A 14380-nucleotide genomic window follows, 5' to 3' on the forward strand; every position below is an offset into this window, starting at 1 on the left:
TTTTGATCTAATACACATTTTTGTGAAGAAAAACTGTTTTTTTCCTCACATAACTCCTAGATGTGAGTTATTAAAGTTTGCAGACATTTAAAACTGAATATATAATTTACAAGATATATAATGAGCACATGCAGGGTTTAGCACATTTAGACGTATTTCAGGTACAAGTTTAGAAGAGATTTCACGTTGAAATAACATCTTTGTTACATAGTTGATACAAATATATTGTGTAGTAATATATGAAACTCAAATCTTATCTATGATTATATATTTGTGATCCACACCATATTTTTAAAGGTTTTCAAGGTTTAAAAAATCCTGTTAGCAGGATTTTTGTATGACCTTATTGTATAAGATAGATGTTTGGGGAAATCTATAATGAGTGGTACACATATCAATGAGCTTTGTATTCAGTTTCTGTTAGTAAAACTCCCAACAATCCCCCACCTCCACCTCCAACTGTAACTATCTGGAAAAGCAGAAAGTCCTCTAAATAAATATGTCAGCAAAATGCATAGAAGTATTTCCATTTCAGACAAAATGCTATGAACTAATTCTGAATAACTTTGTCCCAGAAAAAAATCCCTTGAAAAGTAACTCTGGATTGATGGTTTTAGTGGCTACTTAAGGAAACAACAAATTTCAAAGAGTAGGTACATAAACTGCATCATCTTGGTTGAAGACCAATGCTTGGCTGCCAGATGAGAGCTGTCACAATAATTGCCAGATTTCAATGATTCCTTCCCAGGTAGGTGAAAACTGCAAGTGCTGTTCAAACAGCCAGACAGTGAGTCATGCTGCCTCAAAGTATAAGGTAATTTACTCCTCTGAGGTCAGCAAAAACAGGGTTCAAAGCTGATTCTATCTATCACTTCAGGATGAAAAACAGCTTCAAGCAGCAGCTCAGAGAGTTTGGCGTTAGAGCTCCTACTGACGAGGGGCTGCTTTCAGGGAGATAAGGGCATCATGACTCCCCTACTGTTGAGCCTGGATATTGCTTTACTGCCAGTCTAAAGGTATAAACCCATTCTCTAGCTATTAGTCTATACTGCAGTGCTGTATGTTGGGGCAATTTCATGCTGTGTGATGGCACTGAGGAGGCTTTATTAAACCATTTAACCATTTCCACAGCTGCAATGATATTGTCAATTTTTTTTCTTGTCTAACCTCACTGGCGTAAAAAAATAAGACAAAGAAATGTCTTTCATAAAGATAATTTTTAAGGCCAAACCAAATGTGCAAATACTGTATCACATAAAATTCACTGAGATCTATAACTATTAGGATAAATATTGACTTCCATCAAAAAGGCTCTACATAATTACATGGGCCACTGAAGAAATGCTCAGAGGTGAGGATTTGGTTTATGCTATAGTGCTTGTGGACATGAGATATAGAGGGAGGTTGTCATCCTGTAAGGTCTGCAGAATTTGGCTGTTTTTTTTAGGAGCGAGGATGACTTGGCAATAGCTGAGGACCAATGCCTTAACAACAAATTAACTTCTCTTTCTTGTCTAGTTAGGAGGGTTTTCTTTAACATCTTGCATGGTTTTGAATATATAAATAAAAAAATGGGCAAGCATCTTATATTCATAGCAATGATAGTATTCTATTTCTCTGCACATTTTCCCATTTGACAGTACCTATGCACTAGCATGTCATTCATGTCCCTGGCAAGATTCCTATTTACTGCAACATTAGCAAAAAACAAGTCACACTACGAAGACAGAAGCTTAAATTGTCTCCCTCTTCGGTGTTTTACTGCATGATAAACACCATTTAAAAATATATGACTGATTTCTCCATTTCTGTACAAGATTTGAAGTACAACTAAGGTAATAAGAATATGTTAAGAGGGATCTTGAACTGTTCTCTACATTTCTTCAGTCATAAGACACCTTGGTGCTGGTCCAGTCCATGAGCATAAGATGGAGAACTTCTCTGCTTTGAAATGCTGGTCAGGGAATCAGGTTTATAAAAAAGCTCAAGAAAAATTCCTTTTTCTCATTCTTATACTAGATGAAGAGAAGATCTATGGCCTAGAAGTTACAGGAATTTTGCAGCCATAGGCATTGTGAAGAGATCTTCTCATTGGTATCCTGGAGAGTCAAAATGACTAGCTCATGAAAACCAGTATTTATTACGAGTGAAGAATCACACACTGGTACAGATAATGTCTGGCATTTGCTGTCCATGACCCTGTTCCCAGCCCTTCTCCCTGTTTATTTGTTAAAATTGGGTTGTATTAGTTGACACATGGTGACAGGAGAAAAGACTCTCCAGAAACAGCTTGACATTTAAACCAAAACACACGCTTGATCAGAGGCAATTTTTTTTATAAGAGGCATGAAAGGGATGAAAAACTGCTGAGTTATGTCTCAGAATTAAATACCTGCTCTGATGAATGGGGAGTAATGAGACAGTTGACAAGACTGAATGAAATACATTTCCATTTCCTAACCCAGAGCAGGTTATCTTTTCCATCATAAAACGCCTATGACATTAAATGTTTGGTGATGATAGAACTTTCACCTCATAAAGAGAAGCCCTGCAAACCTTCTGAGATGTCCTGGAACAGCATAACAATAACAGATAAAAATAAGTGGCCACAACCTGTCAACAACCAATCATTTAAATTGATGCATTTACAACAATTACAATGAGAACTGGATTTTTAAAATTAAAAGGTTCAACACATGTAAACTGTCTCTGAAACAAATTTTCAGCAACACCATTACTTGTGATTATTCCCAAAACCTGGGATGTCCACATATTAAAAGAAGAAATAGAAAGCACATTTGGATACCTGCATTCCTGGTTTGATGCCTTCAGCTCACAATCAAGAAACTAGGAAATCTGACAATCTCCCATCAGAAACTACAGCATACAGAAGCTTAATAAGAAAACCAAACCTCATTCCTATTTTAGTAAAAAAGACAGGCAAGTATATGGAGACACAGGTGCTACACTGGCTTATGTGTATCAGTACTTAGGAAGAAAAGATTTTGTTATCTATTTATACAGATGTAAGGAAAAGTGGCAAAATGAGGTAAAAATGAAAACTTGCTTCCTGCAGTTTTCACTAACTTCCATGGAAAAGATCCATACCCAGTAATGACAACTTTACAGAATTTCAGTAGAGAAAAGAATAAGGCTCTTAGTTTAAATGCTTAATTAGTGAAATGAAAAAACAATGAGCAGTGTTGTAAGCCATGAGAAGGGAATTTTTCTTGGAAGCTGAAACCAAACAGCTGATAAAACTCCTATTTTAATTACATTTAATTCAGGAAACATAAAAAGTGGTATAGCTGTAGCTAACTAGCCATGTGTCTTTTTCAGGTTGAAAACACAGCTTTGCACGATTCTCAGCTAAATATTCAAGAGATAAAGTAGATTATTTACCCAAGTGCATGATAATAGTGAATATAAGCAAGTGGCACCAATTCAGCTCATATCAAGCAGCTTTGGAAAATCCTGCACTGGCTCTATTAGGCTGAACAGAGTTTGGAGAGAAAAAAAAAGAATTATTTCTACCTTTCTTGCCATCCTGGCTGAGGATGAAAGCACAAGTGGCAGACAGAAGATGTGTGCTTAGAGCCAATCAACACACCCAGGATAGAACAGCCTCTGAGGCAAAAAGCTGTGCCCCATCACCACAGGCTGCTGGTTCCCTTCATTTCCTTGTGCTGGGCTGAGCACAGGGGAGCAGACAGGACACTGCTGGGAGCACGACCACACCAGCCATGCTGTGTCACACTCACTACAGCCAGCTCAGAGAAAATACCAATGGCACTGTATCTCTGCATGCAAACTTGACCTACCAGCAATAACATCAATAGTTGAGCCATTAAAGGGAGTAGTAGGAATCTTATCATTTTATCCTCACCCTGTTTTGATATTTATCATGTAAATTCCAGAGTATGCAACTCTGGTTTCTATCAAGTCCTTTATCTCTTATCTCTCTCCAAATCTGGTATTTTTTTTAATTCCATGTAGTTTATAACAGAATATTTAATTTGTTAAACTCAATGAAATGAACCTTTCATTTAAATCACTCCCCAAAAGGAAACTTCAAAGAATTTTGAAGGATAAACTAGTATCCAGCAGCTAAACAGCCAACTTGCTTCTAGTATTTAAACATAGAACTGCAAGGAGCTGCAGACTTCAGTTTTTGAAAAGATAAACTTTTTACTTTGGTGGAATCTTGCTAACTCTGCATTGGCAGGACATTTCCTTTGTTATTCATAGTTCTTACTTCTGTGAAATTTATCTTAGTTTCTTACAATGTATCATTTTGATCAAATAAAAAGTTGGCAGGATATAAAAATTCACCAAGATGAAAAGGCTTTTTATAACAAATAGAAAATGAAAGACATTCTAAGATTTTTGAACAATTTTTTTGTCTCTACTGAATAATACTATGATTTTTAATCAGTTCTGCAGGGCTCAAATGCACTATAGAGTTATAAAGAGCATATTCTTATGGCTTGATTAAACTGAACATACTGAGTAGGGCGTTCATTGCGATTAAATTGGCCTTACCAAGAAAATAAATAGGTCTGTACTAGCAACAGACCATATGCCATGTGCCACAAATGTTGTCACCACAATTTTTTGTTCGTTAGTGAAATAAGTGACATGTAAAAGAAAATCCTATAGAAACATAAGGTCAAGGTATTTGAGATCTTATGATGCCCCTTCTATAAAAATATGTATTTTAAACTTCATAACAACCAAACAAGAGTAAGGTCAACGTTATGTCAATTTAAGCCAGCCCTTAATTATAAATTTATGGGTTCCTATTTTATGTCATACAGTTTATAATGTGAAGGGAGGATCTTTTTTCCACTGACAGCAGAACACAATAAATTGCACTTGACATCTTTGGGCCTGGATTCTTTCCTTGCTGCAGCTGGCAAAGCTGGGATTATTAACATTCCCCCATTCTTCCTGTTTCACAGACTACTTTCAAGTTTACATTGTTTCTGGTTTATAACATATTTTATGAACATGTTCTATTGAAGAGTCAATTTCAATAATTTCTTTACTTTCTGTAAAAATATATAATGAAAGAAACATAAGTATAAACTGTTCCTGCAAAGAAATACTAAAGAGAACATATCTTTTTGCCAAGGTGTTTTTTTCACAAGCTTTCAGGGTTCCCCTCACCCCAAGTTGTCTTAAAGGGGGTTTAATCATTCATGATTTTGAGTAATAATTTGAGTGATTTGTCAGCATAAAAGTATTTCAATTTGTTTGAAATTAAAAAAATGAACTGACAATCTTTTTGACTCTAACCATGATAACATACTTAACACGAAATCAGATAGTCATAGCTAAAGCAGTCCAGATTTATTGGTGAAACAATTTATATAGAAAAAAAGCAATTTTCACAAAATTGATCTTTGACAAGTATTTCAATTTTCTCTTTGATCTAACGGTGCAAACCTTTCTTCTTCAGACAACGCAGTACCAGCTGAGAGCATCCATGGAGCTGGTTGTGCCAATTCTCCCAGTGCACACATTCAATGAAAATTGCACTGCAGCTCTCATGGCACACTGCAGGTCCTTGAATCGTACAATACAGCAGAGAGATCAAATAATGTAGCATAACTGTAATGAGTCTCAGGCAAAGCCAGAGTGAAGATTCCTGGTGTCACTGACGTAAAGCTGGGGGCAAAGCTTCATCTGCTTCTCACACTGAGTGAGAAGCTATTGTCATCACATACTTATGAAGTCATCAAGCTAAGACATAAGAAGAGATTTATAGCTAAGAATCTGTGTAGTTTGCACTGAAGAACTTCCATTTGTTGGGTTTTGGAGGGGAGAGGAGGCAATCAGCCAATATTTAATTGCTCTCCTTACACCATTTGGGCTTTTAGTTTTAAGTCAAGAGTACACTGACTTCTGTGCTTTCTGGTGTGGCACAGAACAACTCCATTGACAAGTGATCTCACTGAAGGACCATCTCCTGAGAGAAAGGGCACCAAAGTATTTGGCTTAAATGAAGCCAGGAGGTCTGAATTTGACAGCGAAATATGCTTTGTTAATCGTATTTGGCTTCCCACCTTCCTCTATTTTTCATGGCTCATAATTGAAACAACCTCTTAACTCAGCAATGATTTATCAGAATGAATGGGAATATGTCAAGATACTCTTTAGAGCTTGTCAGTAATGCTCTTGGTTAGAGGCAGCAATCACTGTTGAGCAAAATGAAGTTCTTTACTGGTTTCTGAGTAAGACATATCCCACTTCCAATAAGCCATTTTAAAATCAGCCTAGTGATGCACTACTCAGCACAGAAATTCAAAGCTCAAAAGGAAAGGATCAAATCTACTGCATAAGACTTGAGAAGACACGTAATACAGTCATTTTAAATAATGTAGCTCTTATGCAGTTTCTACTCAGTAAGTATCTTGTTCCAGGTGTCCTTCATTCATATCTCAAACTTTATAGGCTTCATTTACTAATGTGAAGGTCCTGATGCGATTCAGCGAAGGAAATGGGAATGTGGAAGGCTATAAAACATTTCAGCTTTAGCCACTGGTAGACACTTACTGAAAAATTACTGAGTGATCAGGTTTATATAACAGATATATTCTAACATTTTGTGTTATTCACATTGCTCAGGCACCAAGATTAGATGGGGAAATGGATTCCATACTCTATTGCTGGGCATATGAACAAACAATGGAAATGCCAAAATGACGAATGCTCTCCCATTCATTTTACATACTTTAATTTGCAGAAAGCTGCAGAAGCCAACATCAGAATTTCCTGCAGGATTAGCTTAAGGAAGGTTGAACAGGATGATTCAAACCCCTCTAAATATTTAGCAACTTGAATATTCTCTGATTATTTTTAGTGACATATCAGAGATTCTACTTTGAAAAGGAAAACTGTGTAGATGGGTTTTTTGTATGTGACTTTGTCTCCCTTTTACGCACAACACCTTTTAGCTGACCAGATAAAGACTAGATGTTTTCCTGCTTAAAATATATTAAAAAAAAAAAAAAAAAGAAAGAAGAAAAAAGGGTGAGTTCTCACCTAACAAGCCCAAAAGACAATGTGCATTGCAGACCTGCTTACCAAGGCCACAGAGGGATCACAGCTTCCCTCCATTTTGGTTTGCAGAACCAACCTTATGTTTCTTGCATCTTTATTGTGACATACAAAAGGTAATTGTATATTAACAGCAAAATTCCTTCAGACTTCATCAGGGCCATTTTTTATTTCTGTCTGCTAATGAGTTTGGCATGTGCTTACAAGCTGAAGTCCTATTTGTTCAAAGATGATAGTTTTATTTCTCAAAATTCCTCACTACGTTTATAAATCTGACTCTTAGTGGGTTTCTTAATATTTTTCCATGTAATTTAACTACTTTGCTATGGGTTTACAACATACGATGGCAATAATTTTTGACAGAGCAAATAAAATTCATTATAAGCAAACTGTGATAAGCAATACTGTGAAAAAAAATGTGGAAAAAATGTGGGGAAAAACCCCCAACCCTTTAGTGTTCTCTTTTTGGAAGAAACAGGTAAGATGTTACTGGTGTAATTCTTATACAAATATGTGCTCTTTCACATAAGCACTCTCATGGAATGAGTAGCACTGCCTTCATGGGTAGGTGTTCATTATTTAGAGTATGGATAGCAAAATCCAAGTCCAAAAAATGAGGACAAACCATATCAAACACAACAGGAGTGACTGAAAGCATTTCTTAATTTTGAATTTCTTGGAGAAAGGCCAGGCTGTAATTAGATTTTCTGAACATAATTTCCTCAGGGATTTCAATAACTGCAATACAAAAAGCTAATTAATGTTTCAATACCAAAATTCTATTTGGCCTTATTTATATAATAATACACAAACTGACTGTGTTTAACATTTGTATCATCCAAACTCTAAAGGGCAAGGACTAGAGTTCTTCAGATAGATGAAAATTCAGTCTGCAACCTTTTTTTTTTTTTTTCATTTTAAACAAATTAAAAGCCCTAAATGGAAAATAAATAAAAAAACCAAACCAAACCAAACAAAAAAAAAAAAAAAAAAAAAAAAAAGATGAATTCTCCTTGATATCTTTTGTTGCATAAGAACTCACGTGTTCTGTTTGTCAATTTTAAATATCCTGTGTAACATGTGTTAAATTTTTTGGTAGGTATAAACAATAAACACTGAATTACAAGTAAACACACAAGGTATTTTTTACATGCCTAGATGGCTCTTATATTTTTTCCTTCTTAATCAAGATTTCAGTTAATAAGGTTGCTCTTGGCTTCTCATTTTCATCAATTTTTAGATCTTGATGTATGATAGCATAACATATCAATGAATGCTTATCTTATGTTGGGCTCAAATTTTTTTAGAGCTGTCAATCATTTATGAAAACGTACAATTCATGTATGTCACACTCATGTATGCAGCAAAATGGTGTAGAGGTCTTTTTCTTCTGCTATTTAAATTATTCTTTGATAACAAATATTAAAGGACACTATTAATTTCTAAACTGCAATTAAAGGCAAACTTGGATTATCAATAGAAACTATCCCGTCTCATTTGATAATATTTTGTGCAACCTGTGTTACTTTAGCTCTATTATTCTATGTATTAATTTCTACACTTCTTTACATGTAAGTATTTTCATGGGCTAATGGAGCATAATAGACCCAACACTCATTTATTGTAGGGCCTTTTTTCATCTGAAATGTAGTTTTTAAAAACCAAAAATCACAAAACCCACTACCTTCTTACACCATAGCATATTCATTATCAGATCAACACACACTACTAATTAAGTTAAATTTGACTGCTAAATAACTCCCAAAGAGCCAATTTATCTAAGGTAGTATGAGCACATATTCATTTCTCCTTATACATCACCGGCTGCTATTAATTAAATTCCAGTCACCTCAGACTGCAAGTTTGAAGTAATTGCCACTGTGGAAGCCCTTGTGCTTAGCAGTGAGCCTGGCTACTACTACTGACACTGACAGTCACCTGGATTCAGGCAGACATCACTCTGTTTATTTCACTTCAGAGTTTGTGAGATGTTTACAAGTATGTGGGGAATTTTCAGATTTGTTTCCTGAGTGTTCAAAGCTTTGTTGTAGATGCCCATGAAGTGCAGAGCTGAGAACATTGTGTGTCCCATTCTCTGAAGAGAACGTCTCCTCTCTGAAGGCGCGAGGCACCTTTGGAAGCTCAGAGGAGATTCTGGCAGCAGCAGGTGATGCTTCCCTCTGCACCAGCTCCTCTCAGCTGGCTGCTCTGCCAAGGTGAGGGCTGAAGTGATGCTTGCAATCTGCTTCCTTGCTGCCCACCTTCCACCCACATCTGCAGAGCTCCTGTGGGCTGATGCTTTGACAGCCCTGCAGTTGCAAAGGCTGTCGGAATGACAAGGTGCGAGGAGGAAAAGGTGTGCTTTGCACCCGCTTCACTTTCTGCACAAACTCATTGTTTTTGATTAGTAATTGCAGCAAATTCACTGTTTTTAATTAGTAATTGCAGCAGAAGGTTCAAAGAGATTTTCATTACAGATAGTGAATGGTAGTCTTGCGTGGAAAAGTTTTGCAACCAGAGTCTTCTGGATGCACTTCCTTGCCCACGGGAAAGGCTGAATCAGTCTCTCCTGAAATTAACTACATTTTCTCAGGCTTCAGTCATCATACTACATGTAGGAAAAATGAAAATCTTAAGTTCTGAAATATTTATTAGCCCCACATTTCAGTGGAAATGTGAATAAAATCTGCATACTTCCTGAAAGAAAAATTCTTACATTTTTAATCATACACTTCCAGTATGTTGAATCCTGCACAGCTTGGTGGTATAGATATTTTAATTGTTACTTTAAAGTTTTGCTTTCCTTTATTTTGAAGGCCATTTATAAGGCAGAAAAAATTTTGAGAGTGAATATAACACATTTACTGTCTTGCTAATGAAGAAAAGACACATCAAGAACACAAGAAGAAGAAATCTAACATCTCTACAAATAAACTTCTTTTTTGCATTCTTATTGTGTCCATTAAAAAACATTAGTGATGTGATGAATATATGTAGGGTGAGGTACAAGTATAATTTTTTTCACAAACAGCCTCTGAAAGATTATTTTCTTTTTTCCATTACTGGTATTTAAATGTAAGACTAAAAACATGATTAAAAATTAACTTCGCTCTATGGAGAATGATGGGAAACAAATGCTTGTACCCTTTAATGACTCACCCACTGAAGGCACAGTTCACCTGCTGATTTTATGTGATAATTCACAAAACAAAGCATTTAATGTCCTTCATCTATATACTGAATTTCACTTATTTTAATGAAAATATGTACTGTGTCCTTGCATTTGGTACTCTTGTTTGCAAGCAGTTTGTAACCTCCTATCTAAATGTAAATTGTTTATGCGAACAGGTTATTAAGAAAGAACTAAAACGAAATCCTTAAGGCCTTTAGAAATAATACAAAGCAATATATTTACAAAAGGCTATTTTTAAAAGGTCTACATTTTAAATATAACAATAATTTTATTTTCTTATAAGATACAAATAAATTTCAGCTTAAGAGCAGTGAATCATCATCATCAAGTTATGCTAATTATAGCATTTGAAAGCTTTAGCAAATCTAAACATATGAAAGAAAACCATAGACAGAAGATGATTTGTTGAAGGTCTGTAAGTAAGTTGAGTCAACAGTTCACATATATGATTTGCCAAGCAAATTCACCAAGAATAGCTCTTCTTCCTAGAATTACTCTGTTTTAATCTTGCAACTCATATAGCCACTTTATGTAGATTTAATTAGGCACCCTGAGGTTGCCCAAATACTTGCCCCATCTCATTGGTAGAAAATACTAAAACAACCTGACATTCATTAGCTACTGAGAAGCTACATTGAGCTGAATTTTCTATCCAACTTTATGTGGTGATTCTAGAAATAATTTTCACCATTTGTTTACAAAATGACTAAAAGAAACCTATTTTATGTAAATTTGGGGATCCTGCTGAGGTTCCTGACAATTGATAAAATGAAATGGAGAGAAAATAACCAGTGCAAATAAAAAGCAATTTGCATGAATTCTGGTGAAATTGAAAGAAGCTAATGGAGATGGCATTATAAGCAACTTGCCTTGTAAACTGTAGATTTCTCCAACGCTGTTCTGCCGGGTGATGTGATGCCAATATGCACTACGAGGAAGGGAGATCGACTTGGATAAAGTCATTGGTTCAGACAGACTGGTCTGGAGCTGAAAGCCAAAGCAAACATAAATGGAAGGTCACACATAAGCATCCTTGATTAATAATCTCAAAACTGTCAATTGAATCTATGTTGTCATGCACATACCATTTTCTAAACTACCACAGGTTTTCCACTATTATTTAAACTGTGTTACAAGCATCAGCGCAGTGAATGCTCAGGAAAAAGCTGCAAAAGTGAATCTGGGTCTATGGGTTCACTAGCAGAGGTTAATATTAGGACATCAGAATATGTCCCTATTTTTCTACAGCTATTCTTCTTGCTGCCAGGGTTTTGTTATGTTCTTCTTTATGAAAACGATGGATTAACATATGCCTGAATTCTAAAATCCCTCTGCAATGACATTTCCTTTTGGTCATTTAGCCTGCATATTGGATTGAATACCCAGAAAGATGCTAAGAGAGAATCTGAGACAACAAGCAGAGAATTAGCAATGGAGAGTCATTAATCTCCTAATCCTCCTTTGAAGGGGAGGTGTCTCATCACCAGTAGCAGGCTCAGCTTCAAGAGCAGATTTTCCTGGTCTGGGAGACTTTATGTGACTGAAATTGGGAATTGCATGGTAAGTGTCCCTGTGACCAAGAGCTACAGCACAGAAACCTGACAGAGGGAATGTCAACTTTATTAAAGAGATCTCTGTCTCCAACAAACTATTGATGTGAGTGAAAGACAAGGCAACACTACAGAAAAAAAAGAAAGATGAAGGACTGTGCATTCTGGCAACCTCTTTGGATATTCCTGTTAAGCCTTGTGTGTCTAGAAGAAAAGAGAATGCACCTGCAAATATTTTGTATCTCTGGCTTTACAGAATTTAAAATGTGATCAATAATTTTTGGGATCGAACAAATCACCATAACATTGCAAGCATAATTTTTTCAGAGGATGTCTGAAAATATCAATACTGAAGGATCAATTAGGTCTGAATATTTAGAATGAAAAATCTCTTAGTTTCAGGGGAGGCACCAGGATGGTACTCTCAGAGGGTGTGCCTAGAAACTCATGCAGAGAGTTCAGCTCCAGAGCAGAAGGCATTCAAGGTTTGGATAATTTACTGCAGGTTTAGTCATTAGTTCTTAGGGATTCCTCATTGAGAATCATAATGCCAAATTTAAAAAAGTCCTTTTTAACTGTACAAACTCATATTATTCTGTAATTTAAACCTCTTCCTTCCCCCAAAATATATTTAGAGACAACATCCACCCAAAGATCTAAAATGATTTAAATTTTGAGTATTAACACAAACTGATGCATGGAATATATTTTGCTTCAGATCAATCTGCTGTAGTTACTTCTGTTGTTGTTTTCTTGAGAACTGCCATCAAAATAACTCCCAGTATACAGCTAATGTCTTTTCTGCTCATTTACAGCCAAGTATTACATTTCAATTGTCAGTGGTGCAGATCATCACTAGAAGCTATTTGATATGAGGTAAAGAGCTTGCAGAAACAGTTCATTAAAAAAGAAGTCTGAAAGCCTTATCACAAGAATTCCAACTTTAGGGAGGCTTAGGGGTTTACATTTTATTGATATACAGAATTTCCTTTATTGTAGAGATCAGGACAGTAACAAACCCTCTATACTATTTTACCATGTTTGTATAGCAAGAGTAACAAGAGTAAATTTGCCAAAGAGCAAAATTATATAAAATAATCTTTAAAATTTAGTTTACCAATTATTTATTAATAATTTAATGACTCAAAAGGTAAATTAAAGGCAAAGCATTTTCTTAGTATGCATTCTGAAATAAATAATTCCAGTAAATAGAACCACTTTGACTGCAGTTTATTATCTCAAAGCTAAATCCACAGACTGAATGGAATATGTGACTAAATGTATCATCATTCCTGATCTGAGTTGATTAGCTCCTGCCTCATCTGACCAATAGTGATGTAGAATGTATTTGCACACATTAGAGATTTAGGAGAATTAAAAAAAAAAATCTCTTCTCATTATAAAATAAGGTAAGAACTGCTTTAGTGCAGAAGACTGCACTGAAAGCATTCACAATACTTTGTTTCCTCAGATTCTCTAGCTAAGGAAGAACTTCTGATATCACCTTTTGGGTAAGAATTGTCACCATATGCTAACTGCAATAAGACCAGATGAACCATATTTCTCTGGGGACTCCATAGAGAAAAAAATGCAATTTCTAGTTTATTACTCATAAAAAACCCCCAACTTTAAAATAAAATATCAATTTTGTTTTTCATTTGCAACTTTAAAACAGAAACATAAACCTTTGGATTTGAAGATATACCATATAAGGGATGGTAATATTAATTTATCCATGGAGTTATTTTTACTGAATAGTAGACTACCATCAGGTATAATTTTTCTTTTAATCTGTTTTATCCACATAAATTCACATTGTTGATCAAATGTAATTGACAATGACAGAATGCTTACTTCTACAAACTGCTGTTAGTAAAAATATTTCTCTGTTCAAAGAAAATTGAATAATATATTGACTGAAACCCATTTTCTCTGGAGAACATTTTATATGTTACATTGTGGGTGTTTCAGATAAAAAAACTTGAAAACGAAAGTAAAGAAAATACATAAAAACATCCATATTATCAAATGTTCATATACTACTAGATTGCTCTTTTTTATATTAATAATTAAAAGCTAAACTGACATTTAAAGTACAGAGATCTACTCTTTCAGAATCCCTGACTCCCAGTTGTAAATTAAATTCTGGTAGCTAATGAAGTTAAACTAGAAAAACAAAACAAACAAACCACTTGTAAATCAGGGAAGATTTACAAAACTGTCTAACTGTTAAAAAATTAGATGCTTAGGTTCAAGACCTCTGGTGTTCCAGACCAGTGAAAGAGAACACATTTATAAGTTCAGAGACTTCGTCCTCCATGCCCTTCCCTTTTGTCTTTTTACTATGCCTCATTAAAAACCAACTGGCACTCCACACTTTTTTTGAAGCAGCTAATGCAAACACAGAACTTTTCACTGTTGAAAATCAAGTAAATACCTTTAAATTTTCTTATTTTCTCAAAGCAGGTAGATCATTCTGCACAGATTTATTACTGTCCGTCATTTAACAGAAATGTAATGGCTAAAAATGTATTTAAAATTATTTCACCTATCTCATTAAGTCTGTTTACCATGC

At 35.2% G+C, this 14380-nt stretch overlaps 1 protein-coding gene across 1 annotated transcript in view; it reads right to left on the minus strand.

Moving 5' to 3' along the window:
• The window catches only part of DOK6 (docking protein 6), a 251710-nt gene that overhangs the window by 40227 nt on the left and 197103 nt on the right, over positions 1 to 14380 (minus strand). Inside the window, exon 7 of the mRNA XM_058020153.1 lies at positions 11125 to 11242. Coding sequence (XP_057876136.1) covers positions 11125 to 11242 — 118 coding nt within the window. The remainder of the gene's footprint in view (positions 1 to 11124; positions 11243 to 14380) is intronic.

Source organism: Melospiza georgiana, chromosome 1 (assembly GCF_028018845.1).
Source record: "Melospiza georgiana isolate bMelGeo1 chromosome 1, bMelGeo1.pri, whole genome shotgun sequence".
Classification (NCBI taxonomy): domain Eukaryota; kingdom Metazoa; phylum Chordata; class Aves; order Passeriformes; family Passerellidae; genus Melospiza; species Melospiza georgiana.